Below are 25496 nucleotides of genomic sequence, written 5' to 3'. Positions count from 1 at the left end.
AGAGAAGATTGAGGGGAGACATGAGAGCACTCTTCAAATACTTGAAAGGTTGTCACACAGAGGAGGGCCAAGATCTCTTCTCGATCCTCCCAGAGGGCAGGACACGGAATGATGGGCTCAAGTTAAAGGAAGCCAGATTCCAGCTGGACATCAGGAAAAACTTCCTGACTGTTAGAGCAGTACGACAATGGAATCAGTTGCCTGGTGAGGTTGTGGCCTCTCCCACACTAGAGGCCTTCAAGAGGCAGCTGGACAAGCATCTGTCAGGGATGCTTTAGGGTGGATTCCTGCATTGAGCAGGGGGTTGGACTCGATGGCCTTGTAGGCCCCTTCCAACTCTGCTATTCTATGATTCTATGATTCTAAGACCATATGGCCTGGAGGGTGGGCTGGTTATGGGGCTGACTGTCCAACCCCTGGAAGAACAATCTCATCCTCAGCTGCATCAGGGTCTTTCCCTACTACTCTGAAAAGGCTGGAGGTTCAGGAACATGACAGTCACAGCTGCTATTGCAACCCCCCACCCCACCCCATCACTCGTAAAGATCAATAGCTATACCTGCATTATTTGCTCGGCTCAGTTCTGCCCTAGTAGAAAGGGGTTAGGTCCTGTCCCCTGTGACTGAAAGTCAGGGCTAAAATCCTGTTGTGGGAGACTGTCTCTTCCCTCATAGTCAGTAGAGGCTGATGGCTCCGATTTCAATGGGGCTGAGATCCAATTAGTCAGAACAAGCCAGAACTCTAAAGGAGCTATTCATGATGCTGAACCGTATCTCTAAAATGGGTATCTCCTTTAGACTTCTGGCTGGTTCTGACCAAAACCCAGAATGGAATCACAGCCCCACGGAAATTAGGTGTCACCAGCCTCTACAGTTCATATGCCCAGCTCATCTTCCTGGATTGCTGCTGGAGAAGGCTATAGGTACACTGCAGCGCTGTATGTCTCCACCAGAGGTCACTCTTGGTTGATCTTCCATCAGTTTAGCCTTGTTGTGGATGAAGTTCTTCTCCATCCACAAATTTTGGAATTAAATCTGTTGCAAGGATTGCTAATGCTGCCTGGAGCCATCAATTCATGAGCAGTGCTCGTTGACACCTGTTGAAGGGAATGATCTGGATAATTCTGGAACATGTTCTTTCAAAACTAGGGGGTTTCCACTTGCGAATGATAGGGTGACCATAAGGAAAGGAGGACAGGACGCCTGTATCTTTAATAGTTGTATAGAAAAGGGAATTTCAGCAGGTGTCATTTGTATGCATGCAGCACCTGGTGAAATTTTCTCTTCATCACAACAAAGCTGCAGGAGCCCTGTCCTCTTGACCAGATAAAAAGAGGGCAGGGCTCCTGCAGCTTTAAATATTGTGATAAAGAGGGAATTTTACCAGGTTCTGCATATATAAAAATGGCACGTGCCAAAATTCTCTTTTCTATGCAACTGTTAAACATACAGGAGCCTTGTCCTCCTTTTCATATGGTCACCCTAGGCTATGACAAAACACCAACTACCACTTCTTCCAGGGAAAAGCAGCTTGAGAAGGAGCAATTTAGAGTGGAAAGAGCCCCAGTGTGTGGTGGTGGCGATAGGGTGGAAATGCACTCCTCAGCTCTTTCCTCATCCCTGGCCTTTTTGCTCCCAGACTCTTCTCCCTCTGCAATATCTCCAAAAACACATATGGCTTCGCAAACAATACTGCAGCAGGAAAAGGAATTTAAGGAGCCTTGAAGAGAGACAGCCACCCCTTCTATGCTCTAAATCACCCTTCGCTCAAGTGGCTTTTCTTTCGAAGATGCAAGGTCACCCCTAAATGCTTTTTCACTGAATGGTGAGTGAGGAGTAGGAGATCAATTCATAGAAATCAATTGGTGAATCTGTCTCCTGCTAGCGTTGCCCAAGAGATCCCTCTATGGCTGGTTTTAGGGCCATGTCCAGAAATGGTGAGCAACACTGCTCTTGTGGAGGACACAGGCTGGACAGCTGAAGAGCTGAATTCCCTAGGATGCTCTCCAAGTTCCTTTGCACAGATGCTTTGGTGCAACTTCTATCTTCCAATGGGCTGTTGCCACTTCTGCGGATTACTTGTGCTCCTTCTCGATTAATTATGGAACAAGCAGACAATTAGAACTGAGCTGAATGAACACTTCAGCCTGTTTTCCCTCCCCCATTTTATAGCGCAGGCCTCTGGCCCCTAGGCAGCATCCGACAGGGAACAGAACGCTGCAGACAGAGCACTGACCTTGAAAGAGGACACCCAAGCATGGATCTCCCGACCCCTTCCCAGCTGCTGCGGAAAGCTCTTTGGTGGCTCCTTTGAGCTCCAACCTCAGGATAAGGATAGAGCGAGAGGGAAGGTGGGTGCTGGTGGGTGGTGAAGAAAGAGGAAAAAGCCATGGATCCATCAGATCCAAAGGCTTCACATCTCCGGTCCTTGCCTCCTGCTGCACAACCCAGCTAGACAGGCTCAGAAGCCCATTTAGCCCAGAAAGAGCTGGAGGAGGGCTGAGAGGCTAATAAAGTCTCCACCACTCGTCCCACCATGCTGGCAACAGCTCAGCAGCTGTTGGATTCTCCAATCTCAATGGTTCCTGTCATTTGGTCAGCTGTCCCATAGGATTGTGCCAAAGAGTTACTTCTGAAATGGTATTTAAATTATTATTATTATTATTATTATTATTATTATTATTATTATTATTACTACTACTTTTTTTTCCTGCAAGGAACCCAAGGCAGCTTACATAATCCTCCCCCTCTCCATTTTATCTTCACAAGAACCCTGTGAGGTAGGATAGCCTGAGAGCCAGAAACTGGCCCAAACTCACCCAGTGAGCTCCACGGCCAAGTGGGGACTTGAACCTGTGTTTCCTCAGTCCCAGCACTCTAACCACTGTGCCACACTGGTTCTGAATAATAATAGTAATAATAATAATAATAATAATAATAATAATAATAATAATAATAAATATGCAGGATATTGGTGTAGGTAGGTGTATAGAATAGTGGAGGTGTATGAGACATAAGGTACTGGAGGTTTACCAATCCGATCTGCAACGTCTCTATATGCTTGGCACAATTAAAAGTGCAATTATAGGCATATCTGCTGGGAAGTAAATCCTATTAGCCAAGAAAGTGACTTTCTCCTACACGTGTGGGTTTATTTATATAACAACAACCGTTTATTGCAGTCAATAGACCATTCCAGCAAATAACAATTTTACATACAAGCAAACTGAACATACCATTAACTATTAAAAGTCAGGCGATCATAGACGATCTAAAAGAAATGGGCATGTTCACAAACTTGGCCACTTGCTCAGTGATTGATTTGTCTATATTACAAAGTAAAAGAGACGTTAAGAATTCAGTTGGGTGACCAGGATAACATTGTAAAATAGGGTTCAGAAGATCGTTTCTAGCCCCTAGATAAAATCTACAAAACAGTAAAACATGAGATACAGTTTCCACTTCACTATTGTGGCAGGGGCAGCATCTGTTGAGCACTGGAATTTTATTAAATCTGCCCTCCAGAAGTTTGGAGGGAAGGACATTAAGTCTGGCTAATGAAAATGCTCTCCTGTATTTAGGAATAGTCAACCAGCGTAGATAAGGCATCCCATCTTTACAAAAAGAGGCTGGTAGTCCTAGGGACAGGAGGGGAACATGGGCCCCGTGCAGCACTCTGAAGGACTTGCATATCTATATCAAGCAGCCTGTTTCACTACTGATTTGGCACTAGCTAAATCCCTTGGTAATAGCATTTGGGGGGATAGGCCTACTGACTTGATTTTACTAGTCATGGCCTTTGACCAAGGAGATTCAAAGGGGTCTAACAGAATCTTAGATACTAGAGAATTAGATGGAGGTGCCAACTTACAGCGAAGCCAAAAATGGACAGCATGGATCCAGGCCAGGCAATTAACAGAATTCAGACCAACTTCTAGTTTAAGAGCAGCTCCAGAGACACACTTGGGAACACCAAATAACATCCTAAGAAAAGATGACTGAATGCCCTCAAAGGAGGATTTAGAGCACGGAAACCAAATTGGTGCCCCATATAAAATCTGAGGGATGATTTTAGCCTTGAAAACCTGGACAGCTGCCGGAATGAATTTCCCGCCCCTTGTAAAAAAGAAGCGAGTAATTGCACCTAGGTGTTGTTCAGCTTTAGTCTTAGAGTGTTTTCCCTGTTCTCTCCAAGAGATGGTTTCGTGGAACCATATACCCAAGTATTTATAGGAGCCCACTTGCTCAATCACGGAGTTCTCCATGGCCCAGGAAAATCTAACCTTGCGTTTGGAAAACACCAATACCTTAGATTTAGTATAATTAATAGATAGCAAGTTTTCTGAACAGTAGTTGGCAAAGCCGCACAGCAATCTCTTGAGGCCTACCCGGGTCTGAGAGATCAGAACTGCATCATCTGCGTACAGTAGCAGAGAAACTTTAGTGTTCTGTATCTTAGGTGGGTGGGATGGTAGGACCTCCAATGCGTGGGGGAGGTCTGACAAATACAAATTAAATAATAGAGGTGCGAGCACACAGCCTTGTCTAACCCCACATGATGCAGCAATCTCTTTTGTGTAATGACCTGATGGGCTGCAACGAACCTGAGCAGTGGTGTTATAATAGAGGGATTGAATCAAAAACAGGAGTCTCTTATCAACAGAAAGCTGTTCCAGTTTGTTCCAAAGATGAGAGCGTGATATAGAATCAAAAGCCAATTTTAAATCAATGAACGCTGCAAAAAGTTTGCTGCCTTTGGGGGCAGAATATCTGTAAGCCAGGTGAGTCAAGACCAAACAGTGGTCAAGGGTTGAACAGCCGGGTTTAAAACCAATCTGCTCAACTCCCAGTATGTCATGCTCAATGGTCCATGCCTTTAATTTGAGACCTAAATAACTGGCATAGATCTTCCCCACTATCGATAACAGACTAATAGGGCGGTAATTAGATGGATCATCTTTGCGTCCTTTTTTATATATTGAAATTATAAAAGCTTTCAGCCAAGCGGCAGGAATAATACCTGATTGGTTAATTAAAGAAAATAGGGAGGCCTACTTTAATAAATATTAAAGACCAGTTTACATATAAACATATTTTAAAATCACTATTTCAAATACACTATTCATAAACCATTACAAATGCAATAACAAAACTAAATAAATAAAGGAATCTGTACAAAAAACTGTAAAACCAAGCAGCAGTATTACAAGCCAGGGAAAGTTTGCATAAGCAAGAATGTCTTCAGAATGTTTTCCATAACTTGGTTCCCTCTAGATGTTTTTGACTACAGGTCCTATCATCTTTGTCCATTGGCCATGCTGGCTGGGGCTGATTGGAATTGTAGTCCCAAACATCTGGAGAACACTATGTTGGGGAAAGCTGTGTATAGGATTGCAGCCTTACAAGGCAATCCTATGCATGTCTACTGGGACGTGAGTTTCATTGAGTTAGTTGGGTTTACTCCTAAGTAACGATGTATAGGATTGTAGCCTAGATCATTTTCAGAGCCAAAAAGCCACAAATAGCATACTGGCCATCCTTCCTCATGAGTAGATCCACTGATGAGAAGACCTCACCTGGGCATTAACAATTTGCCTTATGTGCTTGAGAGTGGAATTAGACACCTCTTGGCAAAGACATGGCCCAAGATAACAGGAAGATGGCTGGCATATTATGGAAATTTCTTCTGCATTTGTGTTTATAAAGGTGTACAGAGACTTTTTGTGTGTGTTCATATTTCATTTTGCTCCAATTTGCAAGTGTCATGGTAAATCTTAATGTGCAACTGCTCATCATGATAGTCCCAAAGCCACATCCCCAAATCACGCCCCCAATCATGACAACCCCATAGCCACACCCTCAGTTCACACCTCCAGTCATGACAGTCCCCATAGCCACACCCCCAAATCACACTCCAATTATAACAGTCCCCATAGCCATGCCCCCAGGGAAAGTCCCAAAATGCAGGCAACAGTGTTGAACTAGCCCTGATAGTTGTGTGCTATCTCCAGTATTCGAGGCAGTAAGCCTGTGTGCACCAGTTGCTCGGGAGCATGGGCGGGAGGGTGCTGTTGCAACATGTCTTGCCTTGTTGGTCCCTGGCCGATGGCTGGTTGGCCACTGTGTGAACAGAGTACTGGACTAGATGAAGCCTTGGTCTGATCCAGCAGGGCTCTTCTTATGTTCTTATGAACTATATCAACAAAACCTGTTCTAGGAGTTGTCATCTTTACCAGGATCAGGTCTTTTGTAAATCCAATGGGTCTCAATTGCCCATTGAAGACCAAGGGATAGCTCATAATAATATATTGTTACTCAGAAAGTCCACACACCTCCATCTACCGTGAGGATTGTAGATAAGTTTAGAGGGAATAGGGAAATCTGGTGGGTGGGGTGGGGGTGACAGATTATTATTATTATTATTATTATTATTATTATTATTATTATTATTATTATTTATTATTTATTTATTTATTTATATAGCACCATCAATGTACATGGTGCTGTACAGATAACACAGTAAATAGCAAGACCAAGTAAATAGGCTTACATCATCATCATCATCATCATCATCATCCATGCTCATCAAGCCCTGAGTTCAATGAAGGAAGGGTTGGATCCATGGTGGCAACGGTGCACTCACCTTACAAAATGGCTGCTGCTTCAAACCTCATCTGTACAAACAAAACTCCCTCTGTGACTCGCACCTAGCAGATGTGGTGTTCATTCAAGGCCCAACAGGCTCATTCTTTGCTTCTTCAAAACACTTCTGTCCCCACCTCCTTCTTGAAATCAGGACAGCTTTGGCATGCAAATAATATGCAAAATGTCAAAACCCAGTTAAAATGCAGCAGCCTCAAACTCAAGCAGCTAAGATTAGAATGAAGCAGCTAAAATCCCACTCCTAAGGGAAATTACAAACTTCTCTCATGCCATCGTGTTTTCTTCTGCTTTCCAAATGAACCGGGAACAGCAATGAGTGAGTATATATTTCTTGCATCCAGACATGTTGTGGCACTGTGCATACAACTAAACTGGAAATAACCTAACCTATAATGAACAGATGCCATGAGCCACGTCCACTATCACGGAACTTTGCAAGATGATTGGACTCCTCTGCCCACTCACACAGTTCCTGTTACATTTGGTGGGCTCTATAGAGAAGACCTGGTCAATGCCTGGAAGTGAGGGGCAGGCCCAAGGAGTACAAGTGCCTGAGACATTCTGCTGTCTGAGGTGAAGGACAAGATGGCGCCCCCTTCCCAGTGCACGCCCAGAAGCTGATTGGATTGGCAGTTGAATCTTGCTTTACTGCTGAACCTCCACCACATCTGAGGCAGCAGGCTAGTTTAGCGGGTGTACGACAGGTTGTGTGGCATCTATACAGGTCTGTCCTTCAACAGACAGAGAATTCATGAGCGACAACCAAGAGGCAGCCCCCCACTGCCCCCCTCCACAATCTACCACCTGAGGTGATCGCCTCACTCTGAATAATGGTAGGGCTGGCGCTGAATAAGACCAATTCACATATTCAGCGGATGATGGAAGGGGGTAGGATTGGGATTGTGTCTGCTGTCCCTGGTCCTGATCTCCACACCACACGTTCTTCCAAAGGTCTGAACACAGCTAATTCCTGAAAAACAGTGGCCTGGTTCAGACAACATGCTAAACCATGCTGCTTAACCACAAAATGGTTAACAGAGTGCCTTGAACTTTATGTATTCAATTAACTATTTTGTGGTTAAGCATCATAGTTTAGGGTGTTGTCTGAACCAGGCCATTGAGTGTGCAGATTCTGTGTACATGATGGGGAAGGTCTCTGCCAGAAGAGAGACTATGCCAGTACAGTGTGGTCCTTTTTTTAGGACCTTCAGATCTACACTTGGAGGTTGGGAGCAAGAACAGTGGGTACCATCCTACTCCCTCTCCCCAGCCCCACGTGCCATGGATTGCAAACATCTATGCCAGGGATGCGGAAACCTCACATACAGGGTCCCACTCCAGCTCTCTGGGATTCCCTAGATGGCCACACCCCCTTTTACTGGCTCCACCCATTTCCTCCTAATGCCTTTTTTTGGTAGTTTCCTGGCCTTTGTGAAATTCCCCCCACCCTACGCCAGCTACTGGCAGTAAGAGCTTTATGCTACAATAAACCAGTCTTTTGGCCCCGCCCACTTTGCCTTTGGCCCCACCCACCACTGGAATGCCACCCCAGAGAGATTATTCAAAATTGAATTCAGCTCTTGGGCTGAAAGCAGTGGTGGCTGATGGCTCCCATGTCAGTGGGCCTGTGGATCTGCTCTGGGTGTCCGTCAGAGCCAGTCAGAGGTCTAAAGGAGCTCTCCAAGGTGCTGAATCCATTTTGTGAACAGGGCTCAGCACTTTGGATAGGTCTTTTAGAGTTATTACTGTTTCTGACTGACACTCAGAGCAGATGCACAGCTGTACCAGCCACCAGCCTCACTGGCTAAAAGAAGTTCCCCACCCTACATCTATGCAGAGCTTCTCATCTTGTTCCTAACCTTGCTCCTCTAGTCTCTACTAGTGTTACTTTGCTTCCAGCCCCAAACTCTTAAAAAAAGAAGAAGGAATAACAGAGACCTACTTTTGCACCACTGTTGAGAGAGCCAAAGTATGCCAGCCTGGTGCTATGCACATTTCCTTGGTTAAGTCTGCACACCTACACACAATGATTTGGGAGCTGGTCCTAATGAACACAGCAGAACTCACTTCCAAGGAAGGATGCATAGTGGTGGGCTGCACAGATTGCAAAGCACCTTGTGTCGTTGTTTTTAAGCTATATTAATGAGGCCTAAGAGAATCCATCTGCTTTATTGTAAGGGTGTGCATGTGTTAATTTCTAAAAAGAAAAGAAAAGTGCATTGCTGAATCTCAAACCTATCTGCAGACAGAACTGCTCCCTCCACCCCAGCCGTTTCCCTGTGCCTTTTCCGTCCCCCCTCCTGAACAGCAAGCAAAAATTTAATGGATGAGGTTTATCCCGGTTTGGAGGGGCACCAATGGGGCAAACTTCACCTGTTGAGTTTTTGCCTCTCTTGTGGAAACTGTTAAATTCACAGGAGAGTTTGCAAGAGGGAAAAGGGCTGGCGAAATCAACCTGCTTTCTAATACCCTCATTCCATGTGTGCAGACCAGGGATGGGCAACACCTGTGTCCCATCAGATGTTGTTAGACTGCAAATCCCAGCATTCCTTGCCATTGACAAAGCTGGCTAAGGCTGATGAGAGTTGCAGTCCACCACCACCGGCAGGATCACAGTTTGCCCATTTCTTGTGCAAGTTGTGACTATACACTGGAGAGGAAAAGCCAGCGGAGGCTGGTGGCTCCTATGTCATAGGGTGCTGAATCCACATGTCGGACTGAGAATCAGGAGATCCGGGTTCTAGTCCCCACTTGGCCATGGAAATCCCACTGGGTGACTTTGGGTCAGTCACAGACTCTCAGCCCAGCCTACCTCACAGGGTTGTTGTTATGAGGATAAAATGGAGAGGAGGAGGATTATGTACGCCACCTTGGGTTCCTTGGAGGGAAAATGGTGGGATATAAATGCAATGATAAACAAACAAACAAACGACCTGCCCAAGGTGCTGAACCCTAACCCTCCAACATAGGCTCAGCATCCTTTAGAGTTCTGGCTTGTTCTGACTGAAACCCAAAGCAGATTCACTGTCCCAATGACATCGGAGCCACCAGCCTCCACTGCTCTACCGCTCCTCACATACAACAGGGCGAAGACCAGTGGAGGCTGGTGGTGCTGATTCTGGTGGGGCTCTGAATCAATCAGAAACAGAACCCTAAAGGAGCTATCCAAGGGGCTGAACCTATTTTGGGATTAGGGTTCAGCATCTCGGATAGCCTCTTTAGAGTTCTGGCTTGTTCTGACTGAAACCGAGAATGGATTCAAACCCCCACCAAATTCGGAGCCACCAGCCTCCACTGTGAGCAGGGCTAAGCCCTAGCATTCCAAATAGAATTTCAGGGCTGATCCTTGGCTTACTAGACTGCCCAACCACTTGTTAATTGTTCTGTGAGAGGAGGAGGAGGAGGAGGAGGAGGAGGAAGGGGGAGGCCTTTTGCACAGACAAGGGCTTGCCAGAGAGAGCTTGCGCTGGTGGGCCCCAGCGAATCCGTTTTGGGAAGCGTTGCCCCTTTAAGGCCCCCTAGAGGCCGAGCCAAGAAGCGAACCGAGCCTCTTCCAAGCCAAGCCAAGCCTCCGATCCAGAGCCGCGAACCTCGGAGGTCAGGATCTCATCCCGCCCAGCCCAGCCCCGCGCTCCGATCTCCATCGGTCCTGCGCTGAAGCAGGTGAGCGGCTGTTGCGTTTCTCGCTTTCTCCACGTCCTTTGATGCCTCTCTCCCTCCTTCCCGCATTCTACGGCAAACGAACGTGTGGATTTCCAGGGTTGGACGATCTGGTGCTTGGATACTGTCGCCTCCTGCTCCCTCCCCCACCCCCACCCCGCGCCGATTTCGGTAGCTGAGGCTGCCCCCCACCCACCCCCACCCCCACCGTCTCGTCAATTTCATCACTGGTCGCACGTCCATCCGTCCCCCCCCCCCCCCTCCGTGGAGCGTTTTAGTCATTCTCATGTTAGTCAATTTCATCGCCAGCGCCTGGAATGGTTCTCCCTTGATCGTTCCTTCCTTCTTCCTCCTTGCATTCCGACACCTTTCCCTCGTGCGTGAGTGTGAGCGTGGAAAGAGAATAATCTCTGGGCTTCATATGACCAAAATCTCTCTTGATTTAAGGCAAAGAGTAGCTGATTTCGCTCTCCCTCTCTTCCTTACCGCTAGGTCATTATTATTATTATTATTGTTGTTGTTGTTGTTGTTATTATTATTATTATTATTATTTTGCTTCTGCCTTCTAATCGGTGTATTTGCTACAGTGGATCGTTTTCTGTTCGTTGGTTGTTTTTACTCTCTGATTTTGGACGTTCGCTGTGCGGTTGGATCGAGGTTGTCTTTATCCCCACCCCACCTACCCCGCGCCCCTTTCCGTGCAGAAAAGGAGGAGGATGCGATGGGCGATATTACTGACGGCTCTTAGAGAATTTCCTGCTCCCTGTCCAAGCCCTGTAGTATGTTTTTCGCAGCGCAAGCCTAGACGCGTGTCTACTCGGAAGTAAGTCCCATTCTCTTCAATGGGGCTTACTCCCAGGTAAGTGGGCCTAAGGATTGCAGCCTCGGATTCCTTAATCCAAAACGCAAATCAAACTGAAAAGGTGCTATAGTGGTGCGTGAAATATTGATGTGTATATTTGCCCCACTGGGGCTTCAGACCCCCACCCTATTGTATTTTAATTGATGCCTCCTGTTTTAATCTGTCTTTCCTTATTCCGGGACATCATTATCCTATGGTACAAAATGGTTGTTAATGCCCAAAGTCCCTTAGCTCTCTTTTCTTTTCTACAATGTGACAGCTCTTTTATAGCAGGTCATCTGCACCTCTCATTCAAATGACACAACAGTGCTCTTCTTATCACTCTGTTTTGGCAGCTGGGAGGGGAACAACACCCCCTCTGTACACACACACACACACACACACACACACACACAGAGTATGGAATACACACTCTTGAAAAATCTGAAAATATGCACGTTTCAATTAAAAAGAGAAGGCGTATTCTTTCTTGCTGTATATAGTTAAGAGGACTAAGATTCAGCTCATTTTTTTAAAAGTGCCTAAAAGTAGAGACATGTTCCGTTTCTTTAAATCCCACCTATTTATTCCCTATTTTATCCTCACAGCAACTCTGTTAGGTTGGCGGAAGAGGGAGAGAGCTTATTTATTTATTTATTTATTTATTTATTACATTTTTTTACACCGCCCAATAGCCGAAGCTCTCTGGGAGGTTCACAAAAATTAAAACCATAATAAAACAACCAACAGGTTAAAAACACAAATACAAAATACAGTATAAAAAGCACAACCAGGATAAAACCACGCAGCAAAATTGATATAAGGTTAAAATACAGAGTTAGAACAGTAAAATTTAAATTTAAGTTAAAATTAAGTGTTAAAATACTGAGAGAATAAAAAGGTCTTCAGCTGGCGACAAAAAGAGTACAGTGTAGGCGCCAGACGGACCTCTCTGGGGAGCTCATTCCGCAGCCGGGGTGCCACAGCGGAGAAAGCCCTCCTCCTAGTAAACCCAGGACTCCCTGGCTTTAATCCAACACTGTAACCCAGTCTTCCTGGATCTGGTGCCCTCCAGATGTGTTGAACTACAACTCCCATTGTCCCCCAGTCAACAACCTGGAGGGCCCGAGATTGAGGTCGTCTGCTCTAACCACTATGCCACACACTGATTCTCACTGTGCACGATTGCCATATCACTGGTGTTATGTTTCTCTATGGTTCTGTAATATTTTAGGATAAAGAATAAGCCCTGCTTATTTTTAACCCTGGAAATCAATTTCAAGTCTAAGGTTCAGTCTAGGACCATACCAATCAGCAATGCACTGCCTTTGAGCATGTGCAGAGTAGCTCTGTCACCCAACGAAGCAAACACAGCCATCCCCCCATGTTTCTAGAAAAGAGTCTGCAGGACACATAGCAATGACCCTCCCATAACCCTAAGATTAAAAAATAGTCATTAATTATAATAATCCAATGTAATATAAAATAGAATGGTGAAATCTCTGTGAGACAGTTACTTACTACAAAATCTGGCAATCCAGCCCTGCTGTATTTGGAGATCCTATTTCTCATTCTGCTGAGGGATACCCTAGGCTACTGCCCCAAAGGCTTGTCTTGGTGGTACCACTATAAAAGATATATGCGTTCCACACTTAGAGAAACCGGATTATAATAACATTGGGAGTCAGTCCCAGATTTCCCCCCAAGTTCAGCATTTTTGACCTAGAACACTTGACATGGGCATGTGTAGAGCGTTTTTGAATTGCCTCTGGGCAGAAAGTCCAGAAAATTTGAGTCTTAGAAATGCTTGTTGTTGTTGCTTTGATTGTTTTAAAATAGGGCTTACTTCATAATAGGCTATATAGCTTTATGTTAGCAGAGCAGTTTACTCTCTTTTATTGTGATGTAGAGCTGGAACAGATTTTTGGGGTGCAGTGGGGGGGGGGAATCTGATTCTTCTAACTGAGAATTTTCTTGCAAATTCAAATTTATATTCCTGTTTCAATTTCCCCCTCCCTCTCCCAAGCAGACATGGTTGGATTTGATGGGGTTTAGGATGGGGCTGTATGAAAATGAAGTGGCAATTTGCTATTGAACTGTATTACTTTAACATTCCAGAAGATGGGCCGGTGTGGGAGGGGGGAGACTTGTAGATCTCGGTGTTGTTTTTTTACACCTTTCTTTTCCAAACCCAAACTTGGCTGAATCTTGAACTTCACGGCAAATTTTGTTTCAGCTGTGCCTTGTGTGTCCTCAAAACGGCCTTGTGTGATATGCTTCTGTGTTTTTATTAGGGGGGGGGGGGGAAATCACTGACAATAAGGGACGGCTGTGTGTTTTCTATGAAAACAGAAAGCCATGAACACTGAGCGTCAAGTAGGCTGGCTGTAGCAGTGTATTACGTAACGAGAAGCTCAGTTTCTAGGCTGGCAGCAAAGAACAGCTTAGCAGCCTGCTCTCCAGCGACCATTCCTGGCTAGCTAGTTGCAGGAACGCAGGCATATGTAATCCAGAAGTTGTAATGGTGCTGCTGCTGCTGCTGATGTTGAATGGATGTTTCGGGATGCATTGATGCCAAATGTCTTGGGCTGCTGAATTAAGCTGGAGGAGATTGTGAAGCGAGTAGCTCTGACTGTGTCTGCGCATGAGAGAGAGAGGAGGGATGAGATGGATGTTTTCCTAAAGGCGATAACATGCACGTGTGTGTACACACACACTGATCGCCATTGCAGTCTTCCTGGCCAGCCAGCCATTCTGCCCAGATGTCCTCAGTGAAAAACAGCTGGTCAAATTAATCTTTCTTAACCACCCTTCTGTTTGCTGGCAAACGGTACGAATTCCTCTTTCTGGTCATGTGGGTTGTGCATGCCCTGCACCGAAAGCTCCTCAGGAAACCTAGGGGGCTAGAGAAGGGTTGCCAGAGAGATCCATTTGTGGGGTAGAGTTCGATGGGTTTTCCTAGGCTCCCCCTCCATCCGCAGACTTCGTTTCTGTTCCTGCTGCAATGCCCGACTCAATATGCAGTGGGCCAGTTTGTGGATTTTTCTAGGTATTTTGCGCAGTCGTCCCTGACCACCCCGTCCCCCGACAGTTTCTGCAACGTGCACAATTTTCTGAGCAATTTGTGGGGATTATGGCTGAATTTGCTTAGAAATTTGCAAACATTGCAGAACCTGCAAAAGAAAATACATAAAAAGATTCCCGGAGTTTGGGGAAAAGTCTGCCACTTGGCTCCCAAGTCATGCATGGCGCAGAATTCCATTGTGGGCGAAAAAGACCTGGGCCAGATCTACACCAAGCAGGATATGACACTTTGAAAACAGTTTGAAAAGTGTATCTGCAGCGTGTCCTGGGCCCCAACAGTTGTCACTAGTGTTATAAACTGTTTTAAAGCAATAGTGTAGATCCTGCCCTGGATTTCCCAGTGATGCCATCCTTAGGTCAGAGCAGCCTTCTACAACAAGCCATCCAAATGTTTGCCATGGCAACTCTCATCATTGCTCATGCTGGCTGGGGCTGATGGAAGTTGTAGTCCTGAACATCTGGTGGTCTGTCAGGTTGGGGAAGGCTCAGTTCTAATGTTGGACTCCCCTGTTGGGCTGTGTGCCTCTTAAGAACTCTAGGTATGGATTCCAAGCCCTAAGGGGGTTCCCATATAGATAGTTCCACACTGATGCAGGGAGAGATGCAACCCATGGCTTTTGTTTTCTCTTCCATTGAAGTGTAAAGGGATCTATATCTGATTTGAAGTTAGTCTCTCTGCCCAATCACCATCTTTCTCTCCACACACACGCCAACAGCATGTAGCTTCTCCTCTCCTTAGACCCTGTGAAGCTTTCCCACAACCATCTTCCTAGCAACTCTGCCTCTTTCTTTCCCTCCCTCCTGGGATGTCTTTCCAGTGTTTTCTCTCTCTCTCTCTGCCAATTTCTTTCTTTCTTTATTTTATTCATACTCCACCTTTCGGGTTAACAAGAAACTTGGAAGGCAATTGACCTTTTGCTTCAACTCACAAAATTAGACTGATTCAAACGTTTTGTTGCTGACAGTTTCCATGAGCAGGCAGAATGCTTGTAAACATTCCATAACACCACCTCAGTCCAGACAATATATACCAGAGGCTTCCTTGCTACCTCTGCTGCCCAAAAGAGTTTTGTCATTTTCTTTACAGCAACCCCCCCCCACCCACACTTCAAAACGGACTTTGATTGAAAATCGAAATTCTGTAAGGCTGAAGATGTAAATTTCAGACAGGCTTGCGCAAGTTCATGTTCCTTTCATAAGGCATAATGGATTTTCACCCAGTCAATGCTGTATTTCTTTTAGGAACTCAGCTAGGGCAACAAGGATGAAATATGCATGCTTGAGAGTGACTCACTATTTATGCAGCCTTCCTGCATTGAGCGGGGTGCTGGAGTCGATGGCCTTATAGGCCCCTTCCAACTCTATTATTCTATGGTTCTACGTTTCTATGATTCTATGGCCATGGCTAGACCAGGCCTATATCCCGGGATTATCCTGGGCTCATCCCTGTGCATCCAAATGACACACAGGGGATCCTGGGAGCAGGCAGGGACGACCCCTCTATTTGCCTGGGATAATCCTTACGTCTAGCTAAGGCCTAAGACTACAATCCCATGAAGCAGGGTGACTGCAAATGTAATACACATATGTGATAACATCTGTGCCCTGGCTTTAAAAGAAGCAAGCAATTGACAGTACTGTAAATGTAGCAGGGCAAATGGAACAAGCCCAATCCAAAAAAATCAGGCAGGGCTTCCAAACTCCTTATCCCCCAAAATGGATTGAAAGTTCAGATACCTCCCTTGAAATTATTATTATTATTATTATTATTTATTTATAATGTGCATATCCCTAATTTAAATTAATTGGAATGTAATTCAGGTAGTGTTCACCAACGTCCATGGAATCTGTTGCTTCTACTTAGTTGAGGAAGATGCAAAGAAGGAGGTAATATTTCCATTAAGGTGTCCAGGTGTCCTACTTTATAGAGGACAGTCCTCTATTTGAAGGTGTCACCCTCACTCTTTCTCATGAGACTCGCCATGCAAAAGACTGCCCTCAACTCTCTTTACTGCTCTGAAAGGGAATGGCGCAAAATAATATTGCAAGAGAAGTGAAGAGTTATAATATCCTCTTTATCTTCCTTCCACAATGAGTCTCTGTTCTGGCTCCAGATGGTGGCAAAGTTGGGCACTTGCCCATCCCCTCCAAAACCAGCAGAGGGCCCACCACCAGGGGTGTGCACTCTGCCCCGGAATTATCTGGTAACCGCGATCATTCATGGAGCATTTGATCTTCCAGAACAGAGATTGGCCGCTTCCAAACCCATCAATTAATATCAGAGCTGAGATGTGCCCAATTGGTGCTTCTAAAGTCTCCATAATTATTCGACTGTGTGTGTGTGTGTCTGAATTGAATATCTCCATATTTGGAAGATGCTGAGTGGGGTGAGGGGTAGCTTTGATATTGGCATCTGCGGCTAACCAATTAGGAATTGCCATAGCGTTGTCCGTAACCATGTTCTGTTCTCCTCCAATCGCAGTGTTCCGTGGAGGGAATTTTCTCACAGTCCTTGATTCCACGCGCTCATTGCTGTTCTTGGTCTTGCGGCATTCGTTAGGGTCAGAGAGGGAGAGAGAGAGATTCTTTTATCTTTGCACCCACAGTGCAGAGTGAGATGCGGTGGCGTTTGTTTGCAAAGTGAGATTTAGAGGAGGAAAGGGAGAGAGATCTGCATGATCTTGAGACAACTCTGTTTCTTTGCAGAGAGAGAAGGGGAGAGAGGGGGAACTGTTTCAGCTATTCCACCCCCAGTGTGTGCGCATGCACCTGCCTATTTTGTTAAACCTTTTTCATTATTATTATTATTATTATTATTATTATTATTATTATTATTATTATTATTTTCCCCTTAATGGTTTGACGTGCTGTAGCTCTCCTTCCTCAAAGCTGAGCCTTCCTAGCAGCACTTGGCTTCAAAGCTACAAGTGTTTTCTCCTTGTACTTGTATGTTCATGAGTTTCAGGGTTGTGCAGTGCACACAAGCAGTACACTATTAATAAAGCACACTTTGTTAACATTCCATCATGAGGTGTGGGAAACACTGGCTGCTGCTGCTGTGCTGGTTCTGGCCATGTGAGGAGAGGGAGTGCAGGGCTGGTTGGTCGGTTGGGCCTTTCTGCTTGGACTCACAGAAGTCAGCCACAGTGTGGAAGTGCTGCTGGGCTGGCATCGTCAGGGAGCAAGCTTCTACACCTGAGTCAGGCAGGCTCTTTATTTCTCAGTTAAACTATTACTCCTATTGGCTGCCTGAGCTTCCAGTGCAAGGGGGGCATTACTGTCCTCCCCCCCTTCCATGTCATACTCCTTCCCCCGTGTAGCCTCCTATGGGGAAGCTGTTGTTGCCTTGCCTTGACTCGCTCCAATGTGCCCGACCGACAGTGGTGGAGGGGTGCCTCCTCCTCCTCGTCCTGTAAGCCTCCTGTCCTCTCTGAGGTTGGGCAAGCTGTGTGCTGCTGTTGTGGCATTTATTAATATATTAATCACTTATTATTGCACTAAGCACTTTCCCGCTGCTTCGTTGCCCTCTCCCCTGCGAGAGGTGCCTGAGAGAGGATGCCTGAGTTCAGACTTTAAAAAATTCCCTATAAATCACTGCATACAGGGATCTGCTCTAAAACTGGCATGTCTAAAGCTCTCTTTAAAAGCTGTCATGGTGCCAATTTTCATGTGTTTATCTTTAAAATTGAAGGAGCTGTAAGCATTTCTGTTAATACCAGTTACCCCAAAATGGAACGGTTTGACTGGTAATTCAACGAGGCGGAGAGAGGGACCCGCTCCAGAAATTGAGGCAGAGAAGGCGCTCTAAGGAGCTCCAGGTTGAATTTTGAGGCAGAGAAGACCCACTTTGCACCCCCCCCTAATGGTGCTACGATTTTGATATTGCACTGAGGACCTGAGAAGGTTAGGTGCAGCCTCATAAATTTTTCAGTTTCCATGTTCTTGCCCTGCTTCTTCCAGGTTGTGTGTGTGTGTGGGGAGGGGGGCGGACATCAGGAGTGTGAGTTCTGATGACACACACTCGCTCCTGCCATATCCTGGAGCGAGTGCTGCCTTCAGGTTCTACCAGACAACTCAGTCTATACTTCCATTAGCAAAAGGGATGCATCCAATATCCTATTAAGGGTCTCCTCCACCCCCAGTGAATTATTGATTCCACATTTACTGATGGAGCTGTTGCTTGTGGGCATATTTGTCCTGTGATTGATTATTTCCCTCCGCTGTCAGCAGACCTGGCTGAGATTTCTCTTGTGAGTGGTCAGTGAGCACTGGATTAATAATGGGGCATGGTAGGGGTCACCAGTCAGGGCAACTCCCTTGGTCTGCATGTTTACTTGTACAGATCTTGTTTAGGAGGAGAGATTTGCAAGTGGTATTGGCTGTATTTGCGTGATGCTTCCGCGTTTGTCTGTTCCAGGTACTCTCTCCTCCACGTTTTTGCAAGAACTATCCCAAACCTTACAACAAATAACTGGTCAATCTGTATCTCAACCTGGGTCATGTTTTCACTTGGTTCTACTTCCAGGTTTTCTGTCTGGAAAATCAGAATGTTGTTGAAAAAGTAGGGTAACATGATGTACTGGAACCTTCCCCAACTGGGTGTCCTCCAGACATGTTGGACTATATAGGGTGGCCTTTGTTTGAGGACAGTCCTTTGGACAGCCATCTGTCAGGGATGCTTTAAGGTGGATTCCTGCACTGAGCAGGGGGTTGGTCTTGATGGCCTTAGAGGACCCTTCCAACTCTACTATTCTATGATTCTATGACCATCTTCTATTTGAAGGCAGCTCTATTTGAAGGCAGCTCTATTTGAAGAGCTGCCCTGTCCAAGTCCAGTTTAAAGTTAACAAATTATAAGAATGGTTGACTGCCAGCAAATGGCACCTAAATAGCTGCCTGAACAGGTAGGCACATAGCTCACCTGGGCCAGATCTACACCTTGTGTCATATGGATACGATCACATCATGATGATGCTATATCTCTCTGGCACATTTATACCTCATAGCACTCACAGAAACATCTGTTGCAGTATTTTGGAGAATACAGAATGGGAAGTAGCGCTGGAAAAGCAGGAGACAAAATGTGTCACATGCGCCAGCAGTTATCAGTGCATTTCACTATTAATAAAAAGCACTAGTTAGTATGGATCTAGCCCTGGCTAGAGATGGGCAAACTGCCCTGCACCCAACCCACGTCCTGCTGCCCAGACCTCCGCCGCATACCTGACCCTGGGGGGAGGGGTATGTGGGGCAAACCACCGGATAGTCTTTGGGTGCCCATTGAGTGGCATGCTGCCGCACCCCTCCATTGGTCTAATTCAGCCTTCCTCAACCTGGGGCGCTCCAGATGTGTTGGACTACAACTCCCAGAATGCCCCAGCCAGCTGGCTGGGGCATTCTGGGAGATGCAGTCCAACACATCTGGAGTGCCCCAGGTTGAGGAAGGCTGGTCTAATTAGACCATTTATGCCTGCAACTTTGCATAAATAAAACTATTTATGGCTGCCATTTTGCACAAAAGGGAGATTTACATAAATAGCTTCCCCCAATTTTCTGGAAAATGGCACTCACAGGTAAGCAGGGATCCCTGCAGCTGCCCAACTTGGCGCAAATCAAGCAGTGATTTAACGTGAAATTTGCACAATTTCCCCCACTTTGATTTATGCAAATTTCCTAAAGTTACGCAAATTGTGTTTATTTAGGAAATTAGCATAAATTTAGGATTTGTTTGCAAATCAAGTGTGATCACCTGTTTGTCAATTTATGAACATTTTCCATGGACACGTACTAGTGGTCGTGATTGTGTTCAAAGTTGCTAACCCAGCTTGTTGGCTTGTTTTGAAAGCAAAAGCGAAATTCTCATAGATCCCTAGGTGATCCCTGCCTGCCATGGATGGTAAACCACCCTACAGCAAAGGTACATTGTTTGATGTCTCCTCTCTCCATAGCATCATCAAGAGGACGCTTCAGGAGAAGAAGAATTCACCACCTGTAATTCCAGTGCAGAGCAAACATTCCCAGCCAGTGCAATGCCTGTAGCTTCTACCAACTCTGAGACAGGTAAGGACTTGCTCCTATCTCTGCACCAACCTCCTCCAACCTGGCACTGCCCCAATGTGTCAGACTAGAAGACCCATAAACTATAGCAAAGATGGGCCATGCTGCCTATGGATGATGGGAGTTGTACTGCAACACAACTGGAGGGTGTGACACAGTGATAGATAACAATTGGTTGCGTTTTATGCCTTACAATCAAAAGAAACCTGCTTCAACCCCAGACTCAGTCAGATGCTTCACCAGTGCTTGACCCTGAGTATAAGTTTGTACAATCTCAGCATGTTACCGCTGTGCAATTGCTTGCTGTACAACCCAAGGCTAAAGCTTGAATCAGAAGAACACATCCTCACTCTTGTGTTTCTGGGAAGCATACCCATATTCCATAAAATATATTCAGTTTCTTCCACAGGCTGCCAGTGGGTAGGCAGGTCACGAGCATCTGATTGAGTCTGGGAGTCCAACAGTCTCCCCCAAGTCCATCCTCCCCGCACCTGGATCCAGTCAGGTGCACATGGTATGCACAATGGAGGCTCCGGAAATTGCACACTTCTGCCCGCTGCGTCAATGGCAGCCGTAAAGGCCACATTGACGCAGTGGGAAAGTGCTCAATCTCAGCAGCGTGGGCCGAGCCTCAGAAGAGCTGAGACTCAGTAGAAGCTTGGACAGCCAAGAAGTGGTGGTGGGGCAAGCGTCCGACAAGGTGGATGTGGGTGAGTTTGCCCACCCCTACTGGTTGGGCATGGGATCAATGCTGTCTCTTTATTGCTTCAAGCTATAGAATGATGGCTCTTCGTACTGTGTCCTGAGCAAGCCTGGGTTCTTGGAAGCCAATTGGATGGATGGCTCTAGAAACCTCTTTTTATTTCTCACAGTGCACACAATGCTGGGAAATTGTAAGAAATCCAAATGGAAGACAGGCTCTGCTTCCTGGCGGTGCTTGGAGTGCCAGGCCAGAAATAAATAAATAAATAAATTGAGGGGGGCTTGGCAGAGAACAGCAGTAGAACCTACTGGATCTCTCTGTAGCTCACAAGTCTACAAGTCAGCTACAAGTCTACAGCAATTCACATAGGGCAGCTTTCCCCAACATGGTGCCCTTTAGAAGTTTTGGGCTAGAACTCCCAGCATTCCTGACCGTTGGCCATATTGGCGACGGCCGATGGGAGCTGAAGTGTAAAATATCTGGAAGTTACCAGGTTGGGTAAGGCTGACATAGGGTGATGTTATGACTCGCAGGTAGGCAAAGAAGCAATGGGCAAGCTTGGTTGAGGTCCTCCGAATTCTTCCTCAAAGCTTGTTTCTCCTCATATGCATTCCTGAACACAAGTGTGTGGGTTTTATTTTTTTAAAAAAAAACAACCAAGAAAAAAATGTGCATTTTCCCCAATGAAAATGCACGTTTCCCCCCATAGGTGAAAGTGAGAAAATGCGGATGGGGACGACGACGCATATTTGCCCACTTTTGGACTTTGTGCACTATGCCGGTGTAGACTTGTGACTGTGAATGGAAGTTTGGGTCGATGCAAAATTTCCCCGAGTGTTGCGTTCCTGCTTGCGTTTGGGCTTGTGAAGAGGACGTGATTTGCAAAAGGGAGCAAAACTGTCATGGATGCTGATGCACAGGCCTTTCCTGTGCCTTGTGAGAGCCAAATCGGTCTCTTCAACTGATGAATCAAGACCCATAACTGGCTGATTGACCAAAGGTGGGTCACAAGAGCAGCTTTCCCACTGTTTGCATGTACGGTGAAATGCGAAGAAGTGGAACCTAGATGGCATATTTGAGCTCAACGTGGGTCCTAGGTCTAAAAGGCTTTAAACAAAAACAAAAAAACCCTGTCTTCCTCTAGAAGCCTTCTTCAGATGGTCTATATGAACACGTGAAGCAGCTCTCATGCGAACAGATCTATCCGCTATTGTGGTTGGGGGGCTGTGCAAGCAAATATATTTTATTGTATGGTAGCCTGGGATGGGGTGGGGAGCAATTTCAAGTGTTGCCTTCTGAGCCAGTACATTATATTTGTAACCAGTTTACTGAGTTATTATACCTTTTCCCTCTTGTGGTCTGAATTTCTGATCCTGGGGTCAGGAACCTTTACAGCCCAAGGTCCCAATGGCAAAATAGGAAAGATCTGGGGGAGGGGGGAGGGGGAAGGCAAAGGCAGAGTGGGCGGGGCCAAGTAGTACCACTTTAGGTCTTCTCGGAAGAAAGCAGGTCAAGGCTCCTGTGTGTCAACTGCGAGGTAAGCAGGGCTGAATCGCTCAGAAGCACATTCAAATAGCAGCCCAAATACCAAACCTCTGCATGTATACTCACAAATACACACTCCAAAATATTTATAGCAGCTTGATACTTTGCAGGGCATTTAAAGTTGAATTGCCTTTAAATAACCTCTTATCTCCAATTAGTGACTGGAGATAAGAGAAAAAGAAGCTTGCAAGCCACAGGGAGGAGGCCCTGAGGGCTGCATCTGGCCCGCAGACTTGAGGCCATTACATTGCCATAAGTTGGCATTTTTAGATATATTTTGGGCCCACCCCCTTTTGGCCCCGCCCACCATTGGAATGTGCCCCTCAAGAGCTTCTCTGACATTGAATTCAACCCTAGGGATGACAGAGGTTCCACACCCCTGATTTGTGCAATGGACCGTTTCCTTCATTTGGATAAAATAGGAAACTGAAGCTATTCCAAACTGCGACCAGAAGCCTTGAGCGTCTTTCCCTTCACACACAAAGGAGGGAGGGGGAGCATGCAAGCCCTAGAATTCCTGCAGCACGTTCTCATTAACACTAAACCACAGCCAAGCATTATGCCTGAATTAGGCAATTGTCAATCTGCTCGTGTAGGCATGAACCTTGGAGGCTGGTGGCTCTGATTTCGATGGGGCTGTAAATTCATTCTAGTTTCAGTCAGAACTAGCCAGAACCAGCCAGGTCCTCCTAAGTCATTTAGCAGTGTCTTGGAAGTTGACGTATAGTCAGCACAAACGCCATTATGACATTGGAAGGATAAATGTTCACTTTCTATAATGTAATGGATTGAGCACCTAACAACACTTAACAACATTTGAAGGGGTGGTATACGATCTCCCCCCGCCCCCCACCAGAATGTTGTAATTGATGGAATATTGATATTTCTATACATGTTCATTTTTTGTTCTTTTCACGATTTATTTTTTGTTTTGTTTCCTAAATTCACAATAAAAAGAATAAATAAATAAATTGTCAGAATGGGCCAGAACTCTAAAGGGGCTATCCAAGGTGTTGAGTCTATTCTGGAGATAGGGTTCAGCACCTTGGAGAGCTCTTTTTAGAATTCTGTTGGTTCTGACTGAAACCCAGAATGGATCCACAGCCCCACTGAAATCAGAGCCACCAGCCTCTACTGGTTTTAGAAGCAATACTAAGAGCCATTTCATGAAAGAAATTCATTTCTCTCTCTCTCTCCCTCAGAGATAGGCTAGCTTTTAGCAGGAGTAGCAGTTAATTAGCCTTGCATTATTTCAGCCATCTCAGAAGAGGAAGTTATACCAGATTATTGGCTCCAATTAACTGATAACGACCGAGGTCATGATAATAAAGAAGGTTTTTCAGTTGTGAACCTATCCAAAAGGTCGATAAGCCCTTTCTTCCAAACATAGTTAATGGATTGCTGCTGTTGCTGACAGAGAAGAAGGGGCTCAAAAGATTTTGCTCATTCCTAATGAAAAGGGATAGGTAACTGGGTGCCCGCCATGCGTTTTGAACTACAACTCCCATAAGCCCCAGCTAGCATGGCCAACAGTCATGGATTATGGGAGTTGTAGTTCAAAACATCTAGAGGGCATCAGGTTTCCTACCCCTGATATAAATATTAGGGATGTGCTCCGCTTCTCCTCGGACCGGAGAAGCAGGAGCGGATCCGGGGGGGGGGCTTCGCCTCCCCTTAAGGCAGAGGCGAAGAGGATCAGGGAGCCGCGGAGCGTTGCGGAGTGGATCGAGGTGAAGGCGGATCCTTCGCCTCGATCCAGAGCTCCGCAAAAAAGGTGAGTGGGGTTTACTTGGCCCTGCCGCTGTCGTCCATGTGGCGACGGCGGCAGGGCCAGGTAAACCCCCCTCCCTCCTCTCCCTTACCTGCGTCTGTCCGCGGTCCCGCAGCTGCTTCAGTTGAGCCCGAGGACTCAACCAGGAAGACGAGGCGGGGCGGAGCGGGCCCGATCCGCAATTTGCAGATCGGGCGCGAAGAGGATCAGGGGGTCCATGCACACCCCTAATAAATATTAACATTCCACACCATACCAGTTTCTCCAAAACATTCTCCCCCTGTGAAAATAGGGACCAACTTTCTACTGATCCATTGTAGTGGGTGGAGAGAAATTTGTGTGTGTGTGTGTAGGTTGATACTTACCATATTTAACCTTGTGAAGTGACCAAGGATTTCCTCCTTGTTTTTCTTGCTTTTTAAAAGCCTCAAACTGCTCACAATGGGGAAAAGGTCCCTTCGCAGATTCCTGACAGCTGCACTTCCCAGAATGCTTTGAGAGCATCACGAAGGGCCATGATATGGCAGGAATCTGTGGAGAGAGCCATGTGCTTCTGCGAGCAGTGTGGGACTTTTAGAAGAGGTTTTAAAAGCCATCCCATGATCATTTGGCAGGCAGGATTCATTTCATCCCCCACCCACCCAACAAATGGTCTAAGATGAACAATTCGGCCCAGCTCTAAGTGGCATGTTAGGCCAGTAGAACATTGGATTTGCACAATCCTTCAAAGGCACCATGTGTCAAGAATATCCTGGAACGGGTGCATAGATAGTGCAAAATCCGTTCAGTCTGTGTTCTGTGGATTGTCAGGTGCCTTTCATTCGGTCATTCACCTGTTGAAGGAATTGGGTTATTTTTTTCAGTTTCCAAATTTGCGCAAATGTGCACGTACAGCAATGTGAAACTTCCCCCCAAAATGCAGGTTGGTGGGGTTTTTTTTTGTGATTTAGCCTGGGAAGGGGGGAAATGTATTTTTAGACTTTCTTATTTTTGCAAATTTTTCTACAATGAAATTTGCACAAAATTCCCCAAGGTTAGGAAGATGACTCACAAGTCTGTGGATTCTGCCCAACTGGGGGAATACTGGCCCGCTGTGGAATCTGCTGGTTAGATTCATAAAAATCTGAACCCATTTGGTTCTGTTCTGGATTTCTCCAACATCCCTACCAAGGA

At 45.9% G+C, this 25496-nt stretch overlaps 1 protein-coding gene across 1 annotated transcript in view; it reads left to right on the top strand.

Moving 5' to 3' along the window:
* The first annotated feature begins 10247 nt into the window (after nucleotides 1-10247).
* MPP2 (MAGUK p55 scaffold protein 2) overlaps nucleotides 10248-25496 on the top strand; it is a 72149-nt gene continuing 56900 nt past the window's right edge. The window contains exons 1-2 of the mRNA XM_063136461.1: nucleotides 10248-10325; nucleotides 20196-20307. Of these exons, the coding sequence (XP_062992531.1) occupies nucleotides 20277-20307 (31 nt within the window). The 5' untranslated portion in view covers nucleotides 10248-10325; nucleotides 20196-20276. The remainder of the gene's footprint in view (nucleotides 10326-20195; nucleotides 20308-25496) is intronic.

This window comes from Elgaria multicarinata, chromosome 11, assembly GCF_023053635.1.
Source record: "Elgaria multicarinata webbii isolate HBS135686 ecotype San Diego chromosome 11, rElgMul1.1.pri, whole genome shotgun sequence".
Classification (NCBI taxonomy): domain Eukaryota; kingdom Metazoa; phylum Chordata; class Lepidosauria; order Squamata; family Anguidae; genus Elgaria; species Elgaria multicarinata.
Note: the sequence above shows the minus strand (reverse complement) of the source record. Positions and strands in the feature narration are given on the sequence as shown.